The sequence below is a fragment of the Nematostella vectensis genome, chromosome 3, assembly GCF_932526225.1.
Source record: "Nematostella vectensis chromosome 3, jaNemVect1.1, whole genome shotgun sequence".
NCBI classification, from domain to species: domain Eukaryota; kingdom Metazoa; phylum Cnidaria; class Anthozoa; order Actiniaria; family Edwardsiidae; genus Nematostella; species Nematostella vectensis.
This window is the reverse complement of record NC_064036.1, coordinates 1,830,028-1,857,686: the sequence shown is the minus strand read 5'-3', so window position 1 is coordinate 1,857,686 and position 27,659 is coordinate 1,830,028. Positions and strand designations below refer to the sequence as shown.

General features: G+C 42.8%; 1 protein-coding gene across 1 annotated transcript; it reads left to right on the top strand.

Moving 5' to 3' along the window:
• Positions 1 to 11,145: 11,145 nt before the first annotated feature.
• Positions 11,146 to 27,427, top strand: LOC116621119 (lysophospholipid acyltransferase 5). The gene is made up of 17 exons (XM_032387046.2): positions 11,146 to 11,303; positions 12,050 to 12,108; positions 14,495 to 14,543; positions 14,675 to 14,781; positions 15,318 to 15,411; positions 15,793 to 15,830; positions 15,933 to 15,989; positions 16,362 to 16,409; positions 17,199 to 17,269; positions 17,611 to 17,719; positions 18,217 to 18,303; positions 18,529 to 18,648; positions 18,732 to 18,778; positions 19,056 to 19,203; positions 19,410 to 19,568; positions 26,728 to 26,849; positions 27,200 to 27,427. Exons 1-17 carry the CDS (start codon positions 11,192 to 11,194, stop codon positions 27,216 to 27,218), a joined length of 1,446 nt encoding a protein of 481 aa, XP_032242937.1. The 5' UTR covers positions 11,146 to 11,191; the 3' UTR covers positions 27,219 to 27,427.
• Positions 27,428 to 27,659: the final 232 nt, after the last annotated feature.

Below are 27,659 nucleotides of genomic sequence, written 5' to 3'. Positions count from 1 at the left end.
AATACAGGACGACAGCGACGATGAGAAGCCATGCGTTTTTAGCTAAAAAGCCAACAACTTCACCTGCCGTTCTAAATATGAAACTAGCTATAGCACCAACCATTCCTGGGAGTATTTCTCCTAATTTTTTGCCTATTGTTTTCAGACCATTTCCAACACCTTTTGCAACACTAGTCAGCCCAGCTTTCAGATTAGAGACAATAACACCGATAACAACGCCCACAGCGGTAACGACAGCAGCGACTGTAAATCCGTATTTCTTAAAAATCGCTTTGACACGATCTTTCAACGACATTCTCTCTTCAAGATTTTCTCTCTCCAATTGATTCTCTTCCAAAGTCTCATCTATGACAGAATTTCTTTCGCTGAGCTCTTCATTTTTACGATCTATAGCTCTTAGTCTTTCTTGGTTAGTTGTTTCACTTCGTTCCTCATTATTTTTTCTCATTTGCTCGGTGTTTCTCTCTTCTTCTTCTCTGAGTGTATTAGCTGTAGCGTCTAGTTCATCGAGTTGAATCTGAATTTGCTTGTACTTTCCGGATCTGATTTTGGCGTCAACACTCTTCCGCACCGTTCTATCCTCATTATACAACCTTTCTGGTCTAGTCCAACCACCTTTTCTCGCAGAATAGAAGGAAATGAATTGTTTTCCTCTTTCATCCGTTGAAATCTGAACTAAATTTTCATCAAGATCTGGATATTTCGATAACAAAAGGTTTACCCTAAGTGTGTCCGTTGAAGGAGAACCTCCCATATTCTGTAACTCCATGTACTCGGGGACATCCCTCCCGGGGTTTCGTGTTTTCCATAAGTCGGTCAACCTCCTAATCACATAGCTTGCACCTCTACCAAATCTGTTTGAAATCCTTTCATTCCATGATTCTCTTCCCTCACCATCGTTTGGAATAAGAGAGTCATAATCTTCGTCTACAGTAGTATTCAAATCTTCTCTACCTTCTTCTGTTGTGGGATCAAAATCTATATCCATTTCTTATTTTGTTTGAAAATAAGAAATCTTTAAGTCGTGCCGGCTCATATCCACCTACTCGCTACATAGCCAAGGGCTAACATTCCACCTCCAACGTACGCCATCTCTCCCATCTTTTGGTTGCTACTTGGTCTGTAGTAATCTGAGAGCTCAGGCTCTTTCAAATCAAAATCTGGATGTGTTTGAGCGTATAGTTTGAAAGCCTGATCGGTCTCCTTATCATTCTGGTCTGCACGAAGTTTATTATTATATTCTTCCCCTAACCAATCCTGATATTCCTGTCGTTTTTTCTGCCAATCACCCATTGCTTGTTGATACTTTTCAAGCGCTTTATCGTGTCTTATTTTTTCTTTATCAACATGAGTGGCGTCAGAAGATAAGTATCTCGCTAGGTAACTCCCTCCAACGAATGCCGTCGCATTAAGAATAGCTCCACCAATCATAAATGCTATACTCGCCATTTATTAATCAATCTATAAGATCTTTAAGTCGCCTACAGCGGTTTTGGCAAAATCTTTTGTGTTTCCAGATAATCTTTCAGATACATACTACCGGACAGGACAGCAACCCATTTAGCGTAGTTTGTAACACTTGACGAAGGGTCGCTGATGAATGACTCTTTCATAGCCTTTTTAGCAACATAACCCATACCGGCGGCTAATCCGATGATGACTGCTGAGTCGGTGATCGTTTTCACAAGTTTGTTTTCAGTTGACATGATTTTATTTATTACAGATTCAGATAATCTTTAAATCACAACATTCCTATTTTTGGCTTCGCGTTCGGGAGGCTAGCCCCTCGGGCGGCAGGCCTCTCGAAAGTTACAGTCTCGTTGGCGTTGATCTTGGGCGTCTTTTTGTAAAAACGCATATACATATCCAATGCGGTGAGCCCTATTCCGACTAGAGCCAGTACAGTTGTAAACGATAGCTCTGGAATCCAAGCGTCCGAGAGGCTATCCCCTCGAGCTCCCTCTTGGTGGGGTGTCTCTGCCCGTGCAGCGTCTTCTGAACTCGCCTCCGCCTCGCGTTTCATCTCCCTAGCGAGCGCTTCTCTACACCTCCTATTATATTCGGCAACTCTCTTACCAGAAGCGACTTTTATAGGATCTTTCTCCTTAGCGGCACTCTTCTTCCTGGGGGGAGGGTCCTTTGTGATTTGCTCAACCTCTTGATTTTCGTCAGACATGATTCTTTACTCTGAATAAAGAATCTTTAAATCACATCATGCTCAAGAGCTTGCTCAGTTGTGCTCAAGAGCTTGCTTAGGTGTGCTCAGGTGTGCTCAAGAGTTTGCTTAGGTGTGCTCAGGTGTGCTCAAGAGTTTGCTCAGTTGTGCTTGAAACTTCTTGAAGTTTGTTGGAAGTCTCCTGTGAAGGTGTTAGTTTAACATGCTTAGCGACCCGAAAGAGGGCACTAGCAAGTGCTACCATCCTTCCTCCCTTCAATACCAAGAGACCTGCAAAGTTTGACAATTCGCGTTTAACCAACTCGTCGTTCTGTAAGTCTTTGCTAAGCGCTTCGGTGTCATCTACAGGAACCACGTAGGAAATGACTTGAGACACCACTTGAAGTGCTGATTCTACTAATCCATCAGTAACTTGTTTGCCTAAGACAGTCTGGTAGCGAACAAAGTACTTTTCGACGTCTTTCGCCGGGAGCTTCTTGATGTCCCCTAAACTCATGTCCACACCAAGAAATTCCTTCGTAGTCCCAAGAGATGCGAGAATAGCCAGCGATTCTCGTTTGACTTCAACATCGTCTTCGAGAGGCTCACCCTTCGAGCTCCCCTTAGACTTAGGCTCCTCTTCCATATAATCCTCAATGCTTGCCATCTTATTTTGTAAGTAGACCAAGATGTTTTTAAACCACTTCGAGGGGTCAGCCCCTCGAGCTCTCACCGCGTGGCAGGAATCTCCAAATAACGTTGGAATGGATGTCGTAGGCAGAAACAGAGTCTGGAATACTTTTCAGTTTTCAGCAGTTCTACAAACTTTTTACGAGTCTCGACGTCTAAGTCACCCCCATAATCTTCAAACAGTGTTTTGGTACCGATTTGAGATGGATTATGGAATGTAACCACACAGGCGACGTTATCACGGAAGGGTTTTGCTATGGATGTTAATTGTTGCGTCAATACCCACACTGATAATCCTTCGTGTCTCCCTGAGAACGCTAGATTGATAAACTTGTTCGAGCGTTGCTTTAGATCTTTCGATACAGCACAGTCATCCAAAACGAGTAACGTATTTGTACCAGAAAATAGCACCGCACAATCTGTTAGTAACTCGTTAATCTCATCGGTGTTACTAGCATCCGGCGATAATACCAAGAAACGTTTATCTCCGTGAGCAAATCTACGGTAGGACTTGTTTTTCGCATAAGTCGGACAAATCAACACAATGTATTCAAACACATGCCGGAACGGCCCTCGGAGCTGTTCCGTGAGGTACTTTGTCTTCCCACAATTAGTAGGTCCTGTGATAATACAATGAAAAGGAACTTTTTCCCGTAATTCTTCCATTCTTTTTGTATTATCACACAAGTCCTTTTTAATACATGATTGCTCTCAAATTCGAGTTCATAACCTCCATCAACGCGTCGGCTACTACAAACATGTAGCAGGTGATGTTTCCCGTTCCTCCAACTTTTCGTTTCATCTCGAGTTTTACTCCGTCTCGCGTGTTGTTCAAGACCAGACCTCCTCCGTGAATGCTGTTATCTGGGTGTGCCCTCAAGTCGACCCACAGAGCAAACTTGTTATTAGCGTAAAAATCCTTTTGCTTAACACCCTCTCTACCGAAACGTTTCTTTACCGACTCCCAGAGGTCCGGCGGTGTCATCCCCTTGGAGTAGAGACGGTTTGGCATGCCATCCACATTAATGTTGATCGATGTGATACTTGGATTGACAAACTTTTCGGAATCCCTTGCTCCTCCTGTGTAGCTCTCTGTGAACAGACACAATATCCCTGTCATTGACCTCCTCGGCAGATTAATGTGCTCGTTTATGACACCATCATTAGGTTTGGAAATGGTGAACGTTTTGTGGAGAATGACGTTCTCGTAAAAGAATCCTCTACCAACCTGATAAGCCGACAACGCCTCACGAGCCAAGTATTCACTTGAGATGCAAGCATATTCCAACTCGAGGTTTGTGATTGTGTACGTTGGAGTCTTGACCGTGTCAGCATAAACAACGACGTCGGAAACTGGGGCTAGAGTAATTTCAAAGATTAGCGGATGAGGTAACGCCTTTGGATAAAAGACCCCATGCTCGCCGAGAATAGGATGGTCGAGTGGAATGCAGTACTTGGTGTTGTGAACTGCTGCAAGAGCTACTTCCTTAGCATCTGATGTCGCTTTGTCACCTGCATTTGTCCTGAGCTTCCTCATGTTTTCAGAGGAGATACCTTGTTTTATTCTATCCTCACGATCTTCAGCTTGTAAGTATAAGTCGTGATAGGTTTGGAAGAGATCGTATCTTTGAGTATCCTGTAGTGTTTCTCCACCGAAAAGAATCTTGAGCCTTGACACTAGGTTCCGGCCAACGTTGTTGACGAGAGTATTATTCGCGTGCCCTGTGACGTTTAAGTCAAATAGTAAGGATACACTACCTGGAACAATCACTACATTTTCAGCAAGTTTTGGAATATTTATATAGAGGGTTTCTCCAGGACTTGCCGATGAGGGATTGAATGTAATCCGATTCAGCGACGATTCCGCTTTCAGGCCGAAGGGTTCCCGTGGGATCCTGTTTGGGTTAATTTTTTCTGATATCGCTTGTGCCATCTTTTATTTTAAGAAAAGAGAGATAATCTTTAAATGAGTAACGAAAGCAGGTTATCAAAAATATACTATTCCACCGATGGATACTGGAAAGGGTATTCAGCTATTTCTAAGTTAGCTAGTGTCGCTAAAGTCAGTGAAGCCGAGGCTAAGAGGTGGCTTGAAAAACAGGCGTTGTGGCAGATCTATCTCCCAGCTCCAAAGTATGTCCCCAGACCGCATTGGACTGTGAATAAACCTAATCAGATTCACCAAGCCGATCTGTTGTTTATGCCCCACGATAACGTAGGCAGAAAAACCTACCGTTACGCGTTGGTCGTGATTGATATTGCCTCGAGATATAAAGATGCAGAAGCACTGACTACCAAGGATTCGAGTGGAATTGCTAAAGGGTTTGAAAAGATATACTCCAGAAAACTTAAATGGCCTCATACGGTGATTGTCGATCCGGGGACAGAATTTAGGGGAGAGGTAACGAAGATTATGAAAAAGAAGGGGGTTACCATCCAGCGAAGCGAAGCTGGGAACCATCGCGCACAGGCTTTTGTCGAACGCGCCAATAGAACACTGGCGGAGAGGTTGTTTTCTCATCAGTATGCTCAAGAAATGATTAGCGATGATCGGTCCAGAGTTTGGGTGAAACGATTGCCAGATGTTTTGAAGACTCTGAATAGTCAACCCATAAGAATTACTGGCAAAGAGCCTGTAAAATCTATTGGTTTGAAAGAGGTTGATATTGATCCTCCAACGTATAAGCGGCCTGTTGGACTTGACGAAGTTAGACTACCACCAGGGGTTAGAGTTAGATATCTATTAGCTCCTGGAGAAGAGGAAGGAGGTGAACGCAGACGAGCCACAGACCCTATTTGGAGTTTAAAAGTGTTTGATCTATCACGCAGTGTTGTTTCAGTTGGACAGCCTGTGTTGTACTACCTCTCCGAAGGCGCTCCAAGGAGGTCGTTCGTTAGGGAAGAACTTCAAGTCGTCCCTGAAGATACTGAGCCACCACCTAATAGCGTTCTGAAATGACCGTGAGCGAAGGTGTGAATACCATCATCACAGATGATTCGCTTGTCATCCTCATGAGATAGAGCGACCTTGTTCACCGTTTCAGTGTAAACATCATGCTTATGACTTCTGATGACATTCATAAGTCTCATCTGAGGTTTCTTACCAAATAAGCAATCCTTGTAGTCATCGAAACCGATGCTCTTCTTGACGACTGCTCTCTTGACGCCCTTGCATTTCTTTTCTTCTTTACCTTCATCCATCTTGTACGAGTAAAGTTTGGCCCTCAGTCCTACAAATTCTGTGATTTGCTGGCCCCCAGCCTCATCTTTAAACATTCCGATGACTTTCTTGTTCACACCCACCTCAATACCAGATGGGTGACCCTTCGGAAAGTTGCTGGTGTCGAACATGGACCTCACATCCTCGCTGATGTCCTCGTAAAAGTCTTTCGTCTCGATCTCATACATCAGGCTGTCAGTATCAGTGAATAAGAGCTTTGCATCCTCACCGTACTTAGGCTTGACGAAGTTGTAGTGGAAATCGTACATGAGCGTCTTACTCAGGTCCAGAATGGACATGCCCAAGTAGACAGGCTTGTTGAAGATCAGCTTTGTCTTCTTCATGTGGATGGCGGCTAGATTCTCGCAAAAGATGGTGCGATGTTGATAGTTCGGCTTTGATATGAGCTTCTTGGCCTGCTTCTCGTCCGTCACCAACCGAATGTCCACCCTGTTCCTAATGTTCTCCATAGTCTTACCAAAGACGGAGTTGTTCATTAACTTGAAAAAATCTTTCTCAAAATCGTTTGTCGCCTTGGCTCTCAGATCGGTGTTCAAGTCAATGTAGGGCTCCAGCCAAGCAGACTCCTCAAAAGTGACACCCCTGTGAATCTTGGTGACTTTTAGCCCAAAACTCACATAAAGTCTCAGAGTCTCATGGTGGATAACGTACTTTGTCTTGTCGTTAAGGTTTGGGACCAACTTGTCCACATTGCCTAGCCCGATAGATTCCGGGGCTAGTGGGTAATCGTTGTGTAAGTCATGTAGGTGGTGAGGGTACTCCAAGTCAACCTCCAGAATGCATGGGCGGTCTCTCCAACCTGACAGCTCTTGGTCACCCATCCACCTGAAACCGTGAGTCGGTAAAGGGTTGCTCATCGCCCAGCCATACAAATTGTTAGCATCAAGGTAGGTGATATATTTTGTGGGTAGGTCAGGGTCATACTCCTTCATGTAAGGGTTATTTGCCTCCCCATGTCTGTTGCTTATCATGGAGACACCCCCACGGATGCCCTTCTCAATCATGAGCAACATGTCATAGTCCGTCAGAAGCTCTAGCCTCACCTTGGTGGTCTTCAACGCTGCATCCCAAGCCAACCCTGGCGCTGTGTAGTACCAAGCGGGGTCCAGACCGTAATTCTTGAGACAAACGTCCCTAAAGTTCTCGAAAACGTCAGCTAAAAGCAACACATCCGACTCTAGGTACAGATTGTGGTAATCCCTCATGGTCCCCATCCCAAAGACCTCCCACACTCTCCGCGCGTGCAGGTGATCCTCCTCCGATATGTCGGTGTCGTTGAGTTTGGAGTGGAATGCCTCTCTCTGTGGGAGCTGTGTTGCGTCGAGCTTGCTAAAGCCGTCGAACCAGTCGTAAGGGAAAACACCCTTCCTCAACAACAGCTGGAGCTCCTCCCCCTCATAGTACTTCGCCATGTTTTTGAAGCACTCCCTTGACATATTACCTACTAGACTGTCGAGACTGGCCGACATAAACCTGAAACTGTCGATAAATCTGATATCACGTCTAACATCAATCTTGTTGCCCTCCTTGTTCGTGAAACTGTCGACTACAACCTGTTTTGTGAAAGAAATATACTTTTCCTCGTTATTAGGTATACAGTTTATTTTACCTTCCGATGTACCAAGGTTCTTGATAAATAGATGGCTGTCGTACCCAGACAGATTGTGAAAGATAACAGGAAAGAACTTTGGAATTTTGTGATCTAAGTTGCATGCGTTGTGAGCAGCACCTCTGTACTTTCCGGTGAGGTGGCAATGGTCCAAAACCTTGTCTTCCCCTAATTCACCCTCACAGATGTGGCAGTGAGTGGCGTCGTTATAGGCGATTTTGTCCTTCGGAGTCATTTTCACCTTCTTAGGGAACCTGAACTTATCGTAAATTTTCTTAATGTCTGACTCCAAAGACTCTACGAAAAGCTGTGGGATATCTTCGTCTGGAGATTCAGCTGTGTATCGTACAAGCTCGGGTGGGGATATATCTCCGTCGAAACACTTGATGAGATAGCAGAAACCAGACGGTTTGTGCTTCTGGTATTGCTTAGTGAAGCTTTTACTCTCATCTGGGGAGCATGTGTCTATATTCTCTGTGAAGCTCTCAAAGTCGGCATAGACAACAAAGGGGACACGCATTTTTCTGTTGTAGTTTTTGAATTTAATGTGGGGTAGATTTCCATCCTTATCTATCTTAGGCATCTCTATTCCAACCGCTTCATGATTGCCGCAGCATTCAGAATGTTTTTCTAATGATTGTTTGCACCGAAACGAGTTCAGACATCTACAGCATAAAAAACGAGTATGATGAAACTCATCAATTTGAGTAGATACTAATCTCATCATATTCTTTATCCAGCAGTAATGATTCGTCTCATCATCCGAGATGAGAAGTAAGTTGATTGCATTATCTGGATCCTTCTCACTGATTCTCAATGGATATATTTTGGTTTCGTATCCAAACACATTAACCGTATACTGGTTCTGTTTCTCGAACTTGTCAATCTGTTTTAGTGAGACGGGGAACTCTATCCCTGACCAGTCGAATTTCTCAGAGTTCTCTATCATTTGTTTACTGAACCTTTGAGGATCTTTCTCCCTAGGATACACAGCAGAGGTTACTGCCCACTTGAAACATTCGTGATCATTCTCGTTCTTAACATTGATGATCGCCTTCTTAGACGCTAGTTTCGGCGGCAGCGGAATATAGGAAGACCCAGAAAGCGGTTCAAAGGGATCTATGTTGATGTCAAAGTATTCCACTTGGTCAAACTGCCATCCGGAGCCTTGCTTCTGGAACAGCTCAACTAATCCGAGTAAATAATTTGTCATCGTATCGAACAAATCAGAGAGATCAGTCGACTCTGTCACAATCTCGGGCTTCTCTGTATGAAAATATCCCAGTTCTTCTTCGATCTGAGCTGTAGGCGGATCCTCTTTTATAAACCCGCAAGTAAAGATAAACTTCACTTTGATAGGCTTTTTTTGTCGACTGATGAGCTCTAAGACTTTCGGTTTGATTCTGGCGATGAATGTCTTGGGGTCGTAACCTCTCTGCCCGGCTATTCCGTGGGTTTTAAGATACCCCTTCAACGCCGTCTGTTGTTCCTTGGGTGTGAAGCGATCTTCCACCTCCTCGTGTAGACGCTTAATCCTCTCCTTCAGAAGTTCGACCCGTTTATCTGCAGCCTCTTTGACGGTCTTTTTGATGGGCTCAGGGACATAAGATAGTATCCAATCCGCAAACTTGTCTAACTCGCTCTTGATCAAGTTGGCCGCCCTGTTTGCAAAATGCTTGAGTGATTGGACGCGGGAACTCCGTGGGGGTTGGGAGGGTTTTAGAATAGGGACATTAATCTCAGGTATCGGGCCGTCGAGAATACTCTCCGACGTGTTGGATGGGGTAATGCGGGGTGGTCGTGGCAGCCCTTTGACAAGTTTGGGTAAAGGAACCCGTCGGGGTGGTGGTGGTGGTGACGTGCTGGTCAGCGCCCCGACGAGCTCGTCTCTCCGCATCCAGTAATATCTTGGGATACCCCGCTCCTTGGCGAGGGCTTTCAGATCTTTCACCTTCAGGTTCTCCATTTCTATCAAACCAGCCATGTCTTTAAACCACTTTTCAAAAGCTTTTTTTTAGATGTGAAGCTTAGAGGCTAGCCTCCCGAGCTCCCCCTAGGTGCGACACGTGACAAAGTGATTGACAGGTGGGCTTGGCTATCACGTGACAAAGTGATTGACAGGTTTTTGACAAAGTGATTGATAGGTTTTTTACAAAGTGATTGACAGGTGGGCGTGGCTATCACGTGACAAAGTGATTGACAGGTTTTTTACAAAGTGATTGACAGGTGGGCTTGGCTATCACGTGACAAAGTGATTGACAGGTGGGCTTGGCTATCACGTGACAAAGTGATTGACAGGTGGGCTTGGTCGTGCAAGAGATCTTTGGCAAACTCGCGCATGCGCAGGTCGCGAGGCTTGGCGGAGGTGCGCGGAGACTTTTGCGCCATTTTTGGAATGAAATTCGGGATGATGAAAACTTTGCGCCAGCTGCGCCAAAACCCTACTACTACTGAACTGACACAGCAAACAACAGCAGAAGGACTAAGGCTGGAACGAGCACAGTCATTTTAGGCAAAATTTCCCTCTCAAAAATAAGAATCGATAAGAAATCCGTCAAAGTGTTAAGAAATATAACGAAGTCCTCTTTATGCATGACCTCTGTTTAGCAAGCGTCGTCTTGAGGGTGATTTATTAGGCTACATATTCTGCAAAAGCAATCTCGACCCTTGACCATCACGTAATAGAGAGTATTTTCTGTCATGTCACGTCACGCGATCTTCTCGTGCAATTTATGAAAAAAGTAAACCTAGTCATACCTGACAATATCATGCAGAGCGTTTAAAAAGTGTCCAAGGCTCATTTCATCTATGAAAATAAATGCTTTTTTTCACCATTTCTGGAGTGAGAAGACACTTCATGTTACGTTACACACGCTGGCGTGACCACTTCCTAGTTCAGCGAAAAAAGCCTTTGTTTCCAAAAATAGCTTTTGATAACAAAAACAAAACATGCGAAAGCGAAACACAAGGAATAAATAAACCTAAAGCGAATAATACTATTACTAGTTGGTAACCGGCCCCGAAACCTTCACGGTAAGCATAAAGCCGCGTCAGATCCTGCGTGCAAGGAAGTAGAATCGTAAATTCCAAGGAAATAGAATCGTTAATTAATTTCTCGTTACATATACCCCCCTCCCCCCAGTTCGAGTGGATCCAGCCCCGCCTTAGGGGGAAGTACCCTGAAACATTCACACATTCACGTTCAGCAAGAATTTCATCCACTCAGAAATCGCTTCAGCCCTTGCGTGGCTGGTACCTCCTCCCCCACCCTTCCCTTACCTGCACGGACGGGGTTGTTTTCCTGTTTATGCGGTAGAATCAACATGTTTCCCATGGCCCTCGGTAAATAAACTGTCTGAATTAGATTTTAGCTCGAAAGTGGACTTTTCCAATTGAAACGGAATGGGGCACCAGATTTCGACCTCCTTTCACTCAGGCTCCAGTCATATGACCTCATTAGCATAAACATCGTGTCGAGGCCGAAGTTGAGATAAAGATGGCGGCTGTTATACCAGGTAGTCGCGGTGGTTTTGTAGACTTGGCTCATCTCGTCACCCTCACTGGGCTGTCAGACCCTGTATTAAGGCTAATCTCCTCGCTTCTCATAGGTAAGCTTAGGAGAGTAAGATTTAACGGGTTTGAATGAATTTATTAGCTGTTTTGTACTGGAAAGCCGCAACCTCGACTGGTTGTAACGGAAATAAAAATGTATTATAATCAAACTGTGCCGACTTCCTGTAATATAACGGGTACAAGACTTGCGTGGTGCATGTTGGTACACTAAAAAAATACATTTATGGGTGATTTTTCGAGTCGTTATGCAGAATTTATGCCTGAAAGCAAATGCAAATGCAGCGCGAATTCAGACTCAATTGATGTCTGATCGATCTGTTAATATTCTTTTTGCCCTCATACTTAATTTCTTTTATATCCTTGTGATAATCCGTATTCACGTAGAAATATATCCTCCAGTATCGGGAGCTGTTTTTGATAAGACTGTTGTGATAACACCAAGTCAATGTTATCTTTTTTCCCAATTAAATTAAGCTCAAGTTACTATACAAGCGTATGTACAAATGTAATTGTGCTTCCGTAAAGCGCATATAGAAATTGTACATTGATCAGAACATAATTTCATTTTGTCATAGTCAATTGTACTGAACAGTAGGTGATCATAAGACCTGAATGTGATTTATTATTAATCAAATTTATTAGGCCTTTACACCTTACAATAGGTGATCAACAAATAATTGTATTATAAGCGAAATCGAGTTTGTTTTCATTTTAATAAGAAAAGAATGTTTGAAAAGGAAAACTACATAGAAAGTAAAATGTTGTTTTCTGTTTTTTTCAGCTTACCCACTTGCACTGTTTTACAGAGTTTTCTTATACAGGGGAAATCCTACTGTTCAAGTGAGTAAGAATAATTACAAAAAGCTGTCCTGTGCAAATAAAGTTAAGTGCATTGACAGATGCTGTGGGGTAGGGTTGAGGGTTGGAAGTGGAGGGGAGGGAATGACAGCCATGTGACACCCTTTCACTTGAAATTTTACAAGAAATTAGCCTATGTGTAACCTGAGTATCAGGCCCTCCTATGTTTCTATCGCGCTGGCGAGAAACAAGACAAGGGCCTGATACAAGTACTGTTCAAATCGCATGTTCTCATGCCGGATTCCGGCATGGCTCCTGATTGGTCGAAAAAACAAAGGGTACTCGAATGGGACGCGCTGATTGGTTCAGCTATATATAGTGCCCTAACCCGTCGACTGCTCGTTCTCAGAGTAATGGCAGACTTCAAAAGTGCTTTTGACCTTGCGTTAGCAAAATCAGAGAAATCCTTTTCATAACATTTAAAAATATATATTTTCTCATCATTTTCTTCGGAAAAATTCCGCCTGATACTCAGGTCAGATGTTCAAATGTTTTGCCCAGGCAGTTCATTGCGTGTGTTTATTTCTCATTGGTATCCGTTTTTGAAGCGAAGATCTATTAGTTATATCAAAAGCGCTGGATGTCATAGAGGTTGCTTAATACTACGGTCATTATTAGTAGTAGCTATCAATTTTTTAGACAGACCAGGCGCCGAATATTCGAGAAATTTGGCTGTGAGAGCATGAAGGATGCTTAGGATTGTTTGCGGCGAGTTGTTGATCTTGTGAGCTTATCAAATAATGGCATTTGTGTTCAAGCAGCGGTTTGTCTATTTAGAAAAAGCCTGTAGTAAATTGGTCATGTGAATATGCTGTTGTAAGTTAGTGATGTGTGGATCTGTAGTCATATCGTAAATCTCCTGAGCCGTGAACTATCTTTGCGTTTCAAATCATTTTGCGAACCAGGGTTCGTTGTTACTAAAATTATTACCCTTGCATATAACACCAATGTCGTTTTGTTTTACACAAATGCTGTTTATAATTTGATTTGGGCATTTGATTGTGCCACCACGCGAGTCATTGGAAAATTGACAGCCGACGTATTTTGACAGTGGCCTGAAAAGGGGCGGCAGGCGTCGCGTCTAGGGTTTGTGTTAGGCGTACTTTTATTTTCTCTCTCCGACTTTTGAAAAATAAAATCGCCTGATACTCAGGCTAGCCTATGTGTAGCTGCTGACTTGCGAAAATATTCTCTCGTAGCGTCTACGCAACGGCGGCGATAACCCTGTTCTGTGATGCCAATGTCATACATTTGAAAAAATTAATTTTGACAGTTGTGCATGGTTTTCTCTTATTCAGCGTGCGAAACATGTTCAGGTTTCGTCCTGCAAAACAAACATTCCAACATCGCCCTATAATGCTGCTACTTTCCAAGTGCACATTCCTTCCTTTTAATTCTGCTAATGTATACCTGCATTCTTTGTAAGAGGGTAATTAAAAAAGATTACAAATGGTATGTAGTGGATAACAAGCCCTCCTCAACTTTCAACGTTCGAAGTGAACTTGAGCGTTTAGATTTCTTTGTACACAACACAAGCGCATACATATGGAGTATTTGCCAGGATCTGCTGCTTAAAACGAGGAAATTTGGTAAAAAGCCTAGTCTCTTTGGATAGAACTTTGGAAAATAACTAAAATAACGGAATTGCTTGGTAAAATGAAAAATTTTACTTAGCCAGTAGGAAGGCTCACAAAGATGTCAACATCATCGTTCAGAAAAGCAGAGATAGCCTTCTCTTGTTCTTTGTGTGGTTTCTCTATCCCAAATAACGTTGACACATCTTCTAAGGACGAACTTAGGGAAGATTTATCGCAAATAGGTGGTAGAGTTGTGTTTTCTCCATATTTGAACCGCTTATAAACTCACACCAGAAACAGTGGGTGATCTGAGCCAATCAAAATATCCAAGAAAACTTACTAAGTAAGTGGCCATTCAGAGACTATTATAGGTTTTCCTGCTAAAGCCATGACATCACTGATCACCATTATTGCTGCCAATGCGAAGACGCTATGAGAGGATATTTTCACAAGTCAGCAGCTACATTTGTAGGCTAACAAGAAATATGTATGTCATCCCTTTGCAGGGCCGTAGCAGGCCTTGAAATATTAGGGGGGGCACAATTCAGAAATGATAAGAGATATTGGGGGACACGGCCAGTTTCAAAATGCCTATTGTATAACCATTTGCCTGTTACCAGGTATTGGTCAGTTCTAGTACCCCACTGCTAGCACAGATATGCAAAGCAATTGATTGGCTACTATATGGGGATTGTTTGTGGAGCTTTCTATTTTGGTGTTCATTATGTTATCAAAAATGTTTCAGACTACTAGTTGTATGCTGATGTAGAAAACATGATTTTTTCCCACAGCATATCTTTTTTACAGCAACTGGTTTATCCATCACTTACTATTGTTATGGTAAGCTACAATCATAAACAGTATATCTAAAATCTGTTGTAGTTTTTACCTCTATCTTTACTCTGATAATCTATCCACTAGTGTTTTCTCTTGGTTTTAGAATTGAAGGCACTGTAATTTGATTTTTTCAGGCCTAGGAACTACCCATTCTGTGGTGAACATTACTCTTTGCTACTTGTTGTTACTGTTTGGAGGACCAACAACCATTACTGTTGTTCTCTCATTTATTTTGAATATGGTGAGTGCAAACTCCTGATAACCTAAACCTTAAATGACACTTTTTTATAGATACATTTCAAGTGCTCAAGGGACCTGAATCAATCTAGAATTCAGTCAAACGAACATGTTTTTTGAACAGTGTCACCAAAGTTTTTGCCACAAACTCTGTTTAAACTATGTTTTTTTTAATGGCCACTTCAGAGAACAATATTGTTTGTGCTTTTTGGATGTTCTTGTCAAATCCAAGTCACTGTGCCACCATTTTTTTAGCCAGAGGCAAACTTTTCTTTTCTAGGAGGTGGAGAGGAGAACTAAATAAAAAAAATTACTTCAATACATAGGGTGGTCTAGATGCACTCTCCTTGGAAGCTGTTGATTTGTTGAAAGCTCTGAAATGCAAATATGTGTTGTTGCCATGATACACTAAGGTGTCACCTCTTGATTCCCCTATTTTTGGATTGTCTCCAGCAGTTACTTGCTGCTTGGAACGTCTTTAGTATATGTGCTCTGATCCTTTTTAACTTTCCATTTTTGTATAATCTCTTTCCACGACAGGGTTACTTGCTGCTTGGCTATACTGCCAACGCAACTGGTGATTACGATGTGGATTGGACAACACCTCACTGCGTCTTATGTTTGCGTCTTATTAGTAAGCTCCACTGCTAGCAATATCCCAAGTTATACTTGATGTGATAAATGAAGGTTACAGTAGAATTTTTTCATGGAATTGTCTCATAGGCAATAAAAAAACACACAGTTTAAGTATTATTTTTTCAATAATAAAATCAGTATGGAGGGTGCTTAAAATGTTGCATTTTTTGTTAGTAGGAGTATGCAGCATTTATTTGGTGGAGCTTTTTTATTCTCTTAGATGGCCAATTAAAAAAAAAAGACGTTTTATGCTTGATGCTGAACAAAAAACACCACCCTTACAAAAATTAAAATTAAGTCTTGGTGTATAACAAAAGAAAAAAAAAACTTTACTTTGACTGTGTATCAAATAAAATTATTTCATATTTACCTTGTATAGGTTTGACATGGAATTATTATGATGGACATGAACCGAAGGTATAGTGAACTGCTATTGTATTCTTCACAGTGAGTTATTTAAGAGATAGAAAAAGCTAGAATTCAAATATTAACTAGATTAGTTATGTTGTGTTGTTGTAGGAAATCCTATCACCAGACAAGACGACTGCATTGAAAAAACTCCCCTCCATTCTAGAGGTGACTATTTATTAACTTTTTGTTTAAGCAAGGTGCTTTGTAAGATTCTTAGGACTTACAGCTTTTCTTCCATTCTTATGTCCACCATGGACATAGCCAGATGGCTGGCCCAGGGTGCCTGCCTCACACCCCCCCCCCCCCCCCCCCCCATCAGTTTGAAATTAATGTTCTTGAGAAATAACTTTGGGCCCTCCCCAAGGGAAAAATCCTGGCTATACCCATTTCCACTTTTTTCTCTTTTGCCTCTCCTGCTCAGCCTATGTATTGTTCTTTTTTTTCTTTTTAATTATTTCCTGCTTCAATTTGATTGAAGTGTCTTTTCTTTCATGTTTTACTGAATTTTATTTATTGTTTATGATGTGCTTATTCTAGGTGTTTGGCAACTGTTATTTCTGTGGAGGATGCGTTGTTGGGCCCCTGGTAAGTGAAACCTTCCCACTTGATTGCTAAGAGTCTTAAGTCTTGGTGTGTTAAGAGAGAGTGGCACAGTTAGCAAGGTGTCCAGGTTGTGAATCTCAGTCATTTCAACTTAAGATTTTCTCATGTGTTAAAACCTGCCTCTCTACATTTGGGACTGTAAAAATCCTAGCATTTGAAAACATGGGCCACTGGGCCATGGTACCTTCTTCAGAAAAGTGCTTTACACACTAACTCATCAGGGGCGGATACAGGGAAGGTGGATTGGGTGGATATCCACCCCCTTTTTGAGTACAAAAAATGAAAAGTCACTTTGTTTGAAGACAATTAATTTCTCAATGTGCCTTCGCCTGCTTGACTTTGCTGACGCGAGAAATCCAATTCAGCCTGAAGTATTGTTAGATCTATGTGAGCACCAAGAACCACTGGATCTGTTATAAGCTGTTATCTGACCATTATCCACCCTCCATTTTGAAATCCTTGATCTGCCCCTGTTCATGCTCATGATTGTAAACTGCTTACAGCAGACTGTGTCAGTCACATACGAATTTTATTGTTTCCCACGATGTTAATTTGCGCTATACAATTAATACTAAACATTAGAATTTCTTAGTTAGACCAGGGATTTTTCTTGAATGTAAACCTACTGAATTGTTGGCTAGACATTTTGGAAATCCTTCTTACCTTTTATTTGTTTTATCTATACGAGATTGTTTTTTTGCTCTCTGTAGTTTATAACTGCAGCTATATGTTGCTACATGTTGTCATCTAATACATGTCATCTTTGTGTAGTTTCCCATTAAGTCCTACATTGACCTTGTAGAAGGCAAACTCATCGATAAAAAGGATGACAACAACTCCTGGTGAGTCAACCTACACAGATGATACCATAGAGCTTGTCTGAATAAGATTTACCTATGAGAGTAGCCTGCGAGTGGATTATTATTTGAAATAAAATTGTGCTATGTCTATTGCCTTTGGATGCAAACCTCTACTAAGTCCTTTAACTGAAAAAAGAACAAGGATTTCCTACAAAGAAGCAAAAATCATCTGTCCCAATTTTGTTTCTCTCTTTTACAGAAATTCCATCCATTAAAAACATTGTTGTGAACATTGTTCTTTATTAGAAAGAATACATTATCAATGTATTTGCTAAGGGGCTGTACCCATTTATACCAATGATGCAAACGTTTGTATTTTGCAGCATTCCAGCAGGATTCCTGCGATTCCTGGGTGGTATTGCATACCTTGGCCTTCACAGTGGTTTGGCTGTAGTCTTCAGTAATGACTACTTACTCTCAGACAACTTCCAGGTATGGTGCTCACATTGCCTCATTGCTACACATTGCCTCATTTGTGACTCTCCTATACAGCACTATAACTGTATCTCACATTAAAAAAATATATGTACATGACTGTTTTCTTTTGTAGGAATGTCCTGGATCCTGTAATTTAGGCCTAGATCATATAATCTTTTATATACAGTAGAACGTGATTAAAATTGATCAAGTTGAGGCCTATGATTTGTGACATTTATACAAATCCCTTTTTATGTTAGGTATTGGTTAAAAGAAAGGAGTTTAATACAAGTCCGGCCGCGAAGTAGTTCATCAGCATTTCTTTTGTCTAGTGTTCAGATGAGCGACAATTTGCTGACAATGTTTGCACAGGTCTTAAGGCAACTGGATGGCTAGGATATGGTAGGATCATTGTGAAGGTTGTGCCAGTGGGCCAGAGGAGAAAATATGCAGTGTACTAGGTTATGATACATAACTTTCAAAACCTTATTGTGGATTAAATGTATTTTTAGACCTTTTCCTACTGGAACAAGATGTGGATTATTGGAGTCTGGGGGAGAGTTGCCTTGATGAAGTACCTTGGTGTCTGGCTAACCTCAGTAAGTTACTCTAAAACAACACTAGACCATTGGACTTTTATGATGCTCATTTTACACCAAGGACCAACCTCTTTATCTAAGAGTTATAAGTTCCTGCTCAACTTACTGTAGTAGTATACCATTAAACATACTGTATTACTGAAACAATAAAACGTTTTGTATAACATATAACTTATTTGTACTAAATAATGTGACAAACAATATGCTTTTTGATTGTGTTAACAGGAAGGGAGTTGTATAATATCTGGACTGGGTTACAATGGTAAGACTGAAGATGGCAAACTTCAGTGGGATGGTCTGCGGAATATGAAGTTATCAATATACGAAGTGTCATATACATATCAGGTAAGAGGAATTATTGGTTCACTTATAAGTGCCCCCTACCAATAATTGACTTTTTGTTCATAGCTGTCTTTATTTTTTTACAGCATATTGTAGACTCCTTCAATATCAACACAAACAAATGGGTCTTCAAGTAAGTTCTATGAAATTAAATAAATGAATACTTTTCTCACAGAATGGATACTGAATTAGGAAGGTGGAGTTAAACATGGTCAAGTTGAACCCAAGTTGAGCCTCAAGCAACAGCTATATGACTCATGTTTGACCACGAAATATGGCTTAGGATTGAAATTGTTTTTGGGGAGGAAGAAGAACCAGAGAAGCAGTAAAAACGATGCACCACCCAGGCTCAAGAACCCAAAGAAGCTACTGTCCCATAACTAAGCAAAAATCTTCTATTACTATTACAGATACTGCTTTAAGCGTCTCCGTTTCCTTGGCAACAAACATGTTTCGCATTTCCTTACGTTGATGTTCCTGGCACTATGGCATGGGATATTCATTGGTTACTTCTTTGCATTCTTCATGGAGTTCCTGATTATTATCATGGAGAAGCAGGTTAGAACAGGAGCATGTCTCAATATAGAACCTTATAGAGACCCTTATTTGAGCACATCTGAACTCGGTTGTGTTAGTACAAAACAGCTTGGATCCAGCAGTGACAAAACTACTATTGTCTCTTATGGTATAGCTTTCAGGAATTGTCAAAGTCTGCTGTAAGCCTTGGTCGTGGTATTCACATTATTCTGGATGCCTTTGTATAGATTTTCACCATGTGTGTGCTGATATCCAAGAAGCGTTGGTCTGACCTGACAGCATTTAGCAAAGCAGTGCTCATCGCAATCCAGTGGCCGATCAGGTTTAATGGTCTAGGTTACTGTGCAGTACCCTTCTGTCTCTTATCGTGGGACCGTATTCACAGGGTAAGTCATTTCTTTCTACCAGAGTGTCCTCCTTTAGTAAGGCAATGTTTATTGCAATCCAGTGGCCGATCAGGTTTAATGGTCTAGGTTACTGCTCTGTACCCTTCTGTCCCTTATCTTGGGGTCGTATTCACAGAGTTTGCCACCCCTGTCCTCAAGAGTAAGTCCTCCTTCAGTAAGGCAGACATCATTGTCAAAATGTGGCCCATCAGGTTAAGGGTAATTTGCAGCTTGTGTCACCTATCGTAGAGCCATATTCACGGGTAAGTAAGAGGCATTCGATGTCTGAGTTAGTCCAGAGCCTCAATCGCACCAGATTGTCAAAGCTATCTCGGCCCTGACTGAGAGATGTTGGAAGTAATGATTTTAAAGTTCTCGTAGTTGCTGGAGAACTCCTTTAAATGTCTGTATTTTGCCTACTTCGCAAAACATTACTAAGTACGAGATTTGTGGGATAACATGGCTAACATCTAGTGGGAAGGAGCAATCTAATGGGAAGGAGCAATCTAGTGGTAAGGAGCAATCTAATGGTAAGGAGCAATCTAATGGGAAGGCGCAATCTAATGGGAAGGAGAAATCTAATGGGAAGGAGCAATCTAATGGGAAGGAGCAATCTAGTGGGAAGGAGCAATCTAATGGGAAGCAGCAATCTAATGGGAAGGAGCAATCTAATGGGAAGGCGCAATCTAATGGGAAGGAGCAATCTAGTGGGAAGGCGCAACCTAATGGGAAGGAGCAATCTAATGGGAAGGAGCAATCTAATGGGAAGCAGCAATCTAGTGGGAAGGAGCAATCTAGTGGGAAGGAGCAATCTAATGGTAAGGAGCAATCTAATGGTAAGGAGCAATCTAATGGGAAGGAGCAATCTAATGGGAAGGCGCAATCTAATGGTAAGGAGCAATCTAATGGTAAGGAGCAATCTAATGGGAAGGAGCAATCTAATGGGAAGGCACAATCTAATGGGAAGGCGCAATCTAATGGTAAGGAGCACTCTAATGGTAAGGAGCAATCTAATGGGAAGGCGCAATCTAATGGTAAGGAGCAATCTAATGGGAAGGAGCAATCTAATGGGAAGGAGCAATCTAATGGGAAGGAGCAATCTAATGGTAAGGAGCAATCTAGTGGGAAGGAGCAATCTAGTGGGAAGGAGCAATCTAGTGGGAAGGAGCAATCTAGTGGGAAGGAGCAATCTAGTGGGAAGGAGCAATCTAGTGGGAAGGAGCAATCTAATGGGAAGGCGCAATCTAATGGGAAGGAGCAATCTAGTGGTAAGGCGCAATCTAATGGGAAGAAGCAATCTAATGGGAAGGAGCAATCTAGTGGGAAGGAGCAATCTAATGGGAAGGAGCAATCTAATGGTAAGGCGCAATCTAATGGTAAGGAGCAATCTAATGGGAAGGCGCAATCTAATGGTAAGGCGCAATCTAATGGGAAGGAGCAATCTAATGGGAAGGCGCAATCTAATGGTAAGGCGCAATCTAATGGGAAGGAGCAATCTAATGGGAAGGAGCAATCTAGTGGGAAGGAGCAATCTAATGGGAAGGAGCAATCTAGTGGGAAGGAGCAATCTAGTGGGAAGGAGCAATCTAGTGGGAAGGAGCAATCTAATGGGAAGGAGCAATCTAATGGGAAGGCGCAATCTAATGGGAAGGAGCAATCTAATGGGAAGGCGCAATCTAATGGGAAGGAGCAATCTAATGGGAAGGCGCAATCTAATGGGAAGGAGCAATCTAGTGGGAAGGAGCAATCTAATGGGAAGGCGCAATCTAATGGGAAGGCGCAATCTAATGGGAAGGAGCAATCTAATGGGAAGGAGCAATCTAATGGGAAGGAGCAATCTAGTGGGAAGGAGCAATCTAATGGGAAGGAGCAATCTAATGGGAAGGCGCAATCTAATGGGAAGGAGCAATCTAGTGGGAAGGAGCAATCTAGTGGGAAGGAGCAATCTAGTGGGAAGGAGCAATCTAATGGGAAGGAGCAATCTAGTGGGAAGGAGCAATCTAATGGGAAGGAGCAATCTAATGGGAAGGCGCAATCTAGTGGGAAGGAGCAATCTAGTGGGAAGGAGCAATCTAATGGGAAGGAGCAATCTAGTGGGAAGGCGCAATCTAGTGGTAAGGAGCAATCTAATGGGAAGGAGCAATCTAGTGGGAAGGAGCAATCTAGTGGTAAGGAGCAATCTAATGGGAAGGAGCAATCTAGTGGGAAGGAGCAATCTAGTGATAAGGAGCAATCTAATGGGAAGGAGCAATCTAGTGGGAAGGCGCAATCTAATGGGAAGGAGCAATCTAGTGGGAAGGAGCAATCTAATGGGAAGGAGCAATCTAATGGGAAGGAGCAATCTAATGGGAAGGAGCAATCTAATGGGAAGGAGCAATCTAGTGGGAAGGCGCAATCTAATGGGAAGGAGCAATCTAGTGGGAAGGCGCAATCTAATGGGAAGGAGCAATCTAGTGGGAAGGAGCAATCTAATGGTAAGGAGCAATCTAATGGTAAGGAGCAATCTAGTGGGAACGAGCAATCTAGTGGGAAGGCGCAATCTAATGGGAAGGAGCAATCTAATGGGAAGGAGCAATCTAATGGGAAGGCGCAATCTAATGGGAAGGCGCAATCTAATGGGAAGGAGCAATCTAATGGGAAGGAGCAATCTAATGGGAAGGAGCAATCTAATGTGAAGGAGCAATCTAATGGGAAGGCGCAATCTAATGGGAAGGAGCAATCTAGTGGGAAGGCGCAATCTAATGGGAAGGAGCAATCTAATGGGAAGGAGCAATCTAATGGGAAGGAGCAATCTAATGGTAAGGAGCAATCTAATGGGAAGGAGCAATCTAGTGGGAAGGCGCAATCTAATGGGAAGGAGCAATCTAATGGGAAGGAGCAATCTAGTGGGAAGGAGCAATCTAATGGGAAGGAGCAATCTAATGGGAATGAGCAATCTAATGGGAAGGAGCAATCTAATGGGAAGGCGCAATCTAATGGGAAGGAGCAATCTAGTGGGAAGGAGCAATCTAGTGGGAAGGAGCAATCTAATGGGAAGGAGCAATCTAATGGGAAGGAGCAATCTAATGGGAAGGCGCAATCTAATGGGAAGGAGCAATCTAATGGTAAGGAGCAATCTAGTGGGAAGGCGCAATCTAATGGGAAGGAGCAATCTAATGGGAAGGCGCAATCTAATTGGAAGGCGCAATCTAATGGGAAGGAGCAATCTAGTGGGAAGGAGCAATCTAATGGGAAGGAGCAATCTAATGGGAAGGAGCAATCTAATGGGAAGGAGCAATCTAATGGGAAGGCGCAATCTAATGGGAAGGCGCAATCTAATGGTAAGGAGCAATCTAGTGGGAAGGCGCAATCTAATGGGAAGGCGCAATCTAATGGGAAGGCGCAATCTAGTGGGAAGGAGCAATCTAATGGGAAGGAGCAATCTAATGGGAAGGAGCAATCTAGTGGGAAGGAGCAATCTAATAGGAAGGAGCAATCTAATGGGAATGAGCAATCTAATGGGAAGGAGCAATCTAATGGGAAGGCGCAATCTAATGGGAAGGAGCAATCTAGTGGGAAGGAGCAATCTAGTGGGAAGGAGCAATCTAATGGGAAGGAGCAATCTATTGGTAAGGAGCAATCTAATGGGAAGGAGCAATCTAATGGGAAGGAGCAATCTAGTGGGAAGGCGCAATCTAATGGGAAGGAGCAATCTAATGGGAAGGAGCAATCTAGTGGGAAGGAGCAATCTAATGGGAAGGAGCAATCTAATGGGAATGAGCAATCTAATGGGAAGGCGCAATCTAATGGGAAGGAGCAATCTAGTGGGAAGGAGCAATCTAGTGGGAAGGAGCAATCTAATGGGAAGGAGCAATCTAATGGGAAGGAGCAATCTAATGGGAAGGCGCAATCTAATGGGAAGGAGCAATCTAATGGTAAGGAGCAATCTAGTGGGAAGGCGCAATCTAATGGGAAGGAGCAATCTAATGGGAAGGCGCAATCTAATTGGAAGGCGCAATCTAATGGGAAGGAGCAATCTAGTGGGAAGGAGCAATCTAATGGGAAGGAGCAATCTAATGGGAAGGAGCAATCTAATGGGAAGGAGCAATCTAATGGGAAGGCGCAATCTAATGGGAAGGCGCAATCTAATGGTAAGGAGCAATCTAGTGGGAAGGCGCAATCTAATGGGAAGGCGCAATCTAATGGGAAGGCGCAATCTAGTGGGAAGGAGCAATCTAATGGGAAGGAGCAATCTAATGGGAAGGAGCAATCTAGTGGGAAGGAGCAATCTAATGGGAAGGAGCAATCTAATGGGAATGAGCAATCTAATGGGAAGGAGCAATCTAATGGGAAGGCGCAATCTAATGGGAAGGAGCAATCTAGTGGGAAGGAGCAATCTAGTGGGAAGGAGCAATCTAGTGGGAAGGCGCAATCTAATGGGAAGGATCAATCTAGTGGGAAGGAGCAATCTAATGGGAAGGAGCAATCTAATGGGAAGGAGCAATCTAATGGGAAGGAGCAATCTAATGGGAAGGCGCAATCTAATGGTAAAGAGCAATCTAATGGTAAGGAGCAATCAAATGGGAAGGAGCAATCTAGTGGGAAGGAGCAATCTAATGGTAAGGAGCAATCTAATGGGAAGGAGCAATCTAATGGGAAGGAGCAATCTAGTGGGAAGGAGCAATCTAATGGGAAGGAGCAATCTAATGGGAAGGAGCAATCTAATGGGAAGGAGCAATCTAATGGGAAGGAGCAATCTAATGGGAAGGAGCAATCTAGTGGGAAGGCGCAATCTAATGGGAAGGAGCAATCTAGTGGGAAGGCGCAATCTAATGGGAAGGAGCAATCTAGTGGGAAGGCGCAATCTAATGGGAAGGAGCAATCTAGTGGGAAGGAGCAATCTAATGGTAAGGAGCAATCTAATGGTAAGGAGCAATCTAGTGGGAACGAGCAATCTAGTGGGAAGGCGCAATCTAATGGGAAGGAGCAATCTAATGGGAAGGAGCAATCTAATGGGAAGGCGCAATCTAATGGGAAGGCGCAATCTAATGGGAAGGAGCAATCTAATGTGAAGGAGCAATCTAATGGGAAGGCGCAATCTAATGGGAAGGAGCAATCTAGTGGGAAGGAGCAATCTAATGGGAAGGAGCAATCTAATGGGAAGGAGCAATCTAATGGGAAGGAGCAATCTAATGGTAAGGAGCAATCTAATGGGAAGGAGCAATCTAATGGGAAGGAGCAATCTAGTGGGAAGGCGCAATCTAATGGGAAGGAGCAATCTAATGGGAAGGAGCAATCTAGTGGGAAGGAGCAATCTAATGGGAAGGAGCAATCTAATGGGAATGAGCAATCTAATGGGAAGGAGCAATCTAATGGGAAGGCGCAATCTAATGGGAAGGAGCAATCTAGTGGGAAGGAGCAATCTAGTGGGAAGGAGCAATCTTATGGGAAGGAGCAATCTAATGGGAAGGAGCAATCTAATGGGAAGGCGCAATCTAATGGGAAGGAGCAATCTAATGGTAAGGAGCAATCTAGTGGGAAGGCGCAATCTAATGGGAAGGAGCAATCTAATGGGAAGGCGCAATCTAATTGGAAGGCGCAATCTAATGGGAAGGAGCAATCTAGTGGGAAGGAGCAATCTAATGGGAAGGAGCAATCTAATGGGAAGGAGCAATCTAATGGGAAGGAGCAATCTAATGGGAAGGCGCAATCTAATGGGAAGGCGCAATCTAATGGTAAGGAGCAATCTAGTGGGAAGGCGCAATCTAATGGGAAGGCGCAATCTAATGGGAAGGCGCAATCTAGTGGGAAGGAGCAATCTAATGGGAAGGAGCAATCTAATGGGAAGGAGCAATCTAGTGGGAAGGAGCAATCTAATGGGAAGGAGCAATCTAATGGGAATGAGCAATCTAATGGGAAGGAGCAATTTAATGGGAAGGCGCAATCTAATGGGAAGGAGCAATCTAGTGGGAAGGAGCAATCTAGTGGGAAGGAGCAATCTAGTGGGAAGGCGCAATCTAGTGGGAAGGCGCAATCTAATGGGAAGGATCAATCTAGTGGGAAGGATCAATCTAATGGGAAGGAGCAATCTAATGGGAAGGAGCAATCTAATGGGAAGGAGCAATCTAATGGGAAGGCGCAATCTAATGGTAAAGAGCAATCTAATGGTAAGGAGCAATCAAATGGGAAGGAGCAATCTAGTGGGAAGGAGCAATCTAATGGTAAGGAGCAATCTAATGGGAAGGAGCAATCTAATGGGAAGGAGCAATCTAGTGGGAAGGAGCAATCTAATGGGAAGGAGCAATCTAATGGGAAGGAGCAATCTAATGGTAAGGAGCAATCTAATGGGAAGGCGCAATCTAGTGGGAAGGAGCAATCTAATGGGAATGCGCAATCTAATGGGAATGCGCAATCTAATGGGAAGGCGCAATCTAGTGGGAAGGAGCAATCTAATGGGAAGGCGCAATCTAATGGTAAGGAGCAATCTAATGGGAAGGAGCAATCTAATGGTAAGGAGCAATCTAATGGGAAGGCGCAATCTAATGGTAAGGAGCAATCTAATGGTAAGGAGCAATCTAATGGTAAGGAGCAATCTAATGGTAAGGAGCAATCTAATGGGAAGGCGCAATCTAATGGGAAGGAGCAATCTAATGGGAAGGAGCAATCTAATGGTAAGGAGCAATCTAATGGGAAGGCGCAATCTAGTGGGAAGGAGCAATCTAATGGGAAGGAGCAATCTAATGGGAAGGAGCAATCTAATGGGAAGGCGCAATCTAATGGGAAGGAGCAATCTAGTGGGAAGGAGCAATCTAGTGGGAAGGAGCAATCTAATGGGAAGGCGCAATCTAATGGGAAGGAGCAATCTAATGGTAAGGAGCAATCTAATGGGAAGGAGCAATCTAATGGGAATGAGCAATCTAATGGGAAGGCGCAATCTAATGGGAAGGCGCAATCTAATGGTAAGGAGCAATCTAATGGGAAGGAGCAATCTAATGGGAAGGAGCAATCTAATGGTAAGGAGCAATCTAATGGGAAGGAGCAATCTAATGGGAAGGAGCAATCTAATGGGAAGGAGCAATCTAATGGGAAGGAGCAATCTAATGGGAAGGAGCAATCTAATGGTAAGGAGCAATCTAATGGGAAGGCGCAATCTAATGGGAAGGTCTGTTCTGTTGGTCAGGTCTATTCCATCACGTACTACACAGTCCCAGCAGTCTTAGCGACCTGGTTCATCCTCTACCCGACAGTCATTGCACCCCTAGTGAAGGCTTTAGCACCACGACCCCCCTCCGATAAAGAAAAGTAAGTGCGTACAAATCACGCCAACTTATTGCTTTTAAGAGGAGGGAAACGCGAAAACAATCAAGTTATCTGGGCTCTACAGAACCTTAAAAAGCAGCATAGGAAAAAATAATAAAACTGTGCGCTCTCCTTGCAGTTATTCTCACCTCTGTCACGTTATGCAGTTGAGTTGGAAGGTCAGAACGACTGCGTAGAAGGCTATATATCGTCACCTCAGTCGTTCTGACTTTTGTCACGTTACACGTTTGAGCTGGCGTGACAGAAGCAGATTGACTGTGTAGAAAACTACGTATCATGATCTCCCTTCTACCGCCGTGTTATTTGCTCCTTACCCACTTTTGTGCTTTCAGGTTGAAAAAGGCTGAATAATCAAGCACATAAGTTCTCAAATTTGCTCCAGAGTTTTAAATGTAATGTGTCTGTTGGTCCATTTTTGTAGACTGGTGAATATACTATATAATAATATTTTTCTCCATTAAGATGTTAGAATCAGTTCAGAGATAGATAAAGAATCCCTAAAGTCTAAACTTGAAATGATTATTCAATAAAATCAAACAAACGCTTTTTGGCGGTCGAAAGGAATGTGTCTACCTAGAATTTCATGTCAAACAGATAGCCCCTCCGGAAGTAAAGCGAACCTTTAATGTTGTATTGTGGTCAACAATTAAAATAAGGCAGAGCCCTGGTTGCACGTGGTTTGACAAAATACCTTGTGCTGTCGTGACCGTCCTTTATTATTTGGCGAGTAAACTTAAACACAAGGTTTCGCTATAAAAGGCAAAGCTCCTCCCACCCCCGGGCTCGAATTTG

Excerpts from the sequence above, each read along its gene's own strand:
- LOC116621119 (XM_032387046.2), top strand. The coding sequence starts at position 11,192 with ATGGCGGCTGTTATACCAGGTAGTCGCGGTGGTTTTGTAGACTTGGCT. Across the intron at positions 15,831-15,932 it reads ATGATGGACATGAACCGAAG|GAAATCCTATCACCAGACAA; the intron begins GTATAGTGAACT and ends GTGTTGTTGTAG. Across the intron at positions 19,569-26,727 it reads CGTGGGACCGTATTCACAGG|GTCTATTCCATCACGTACTA; the intron begins GTAAGTCATTTC and ends TCTGTTGGTCAG.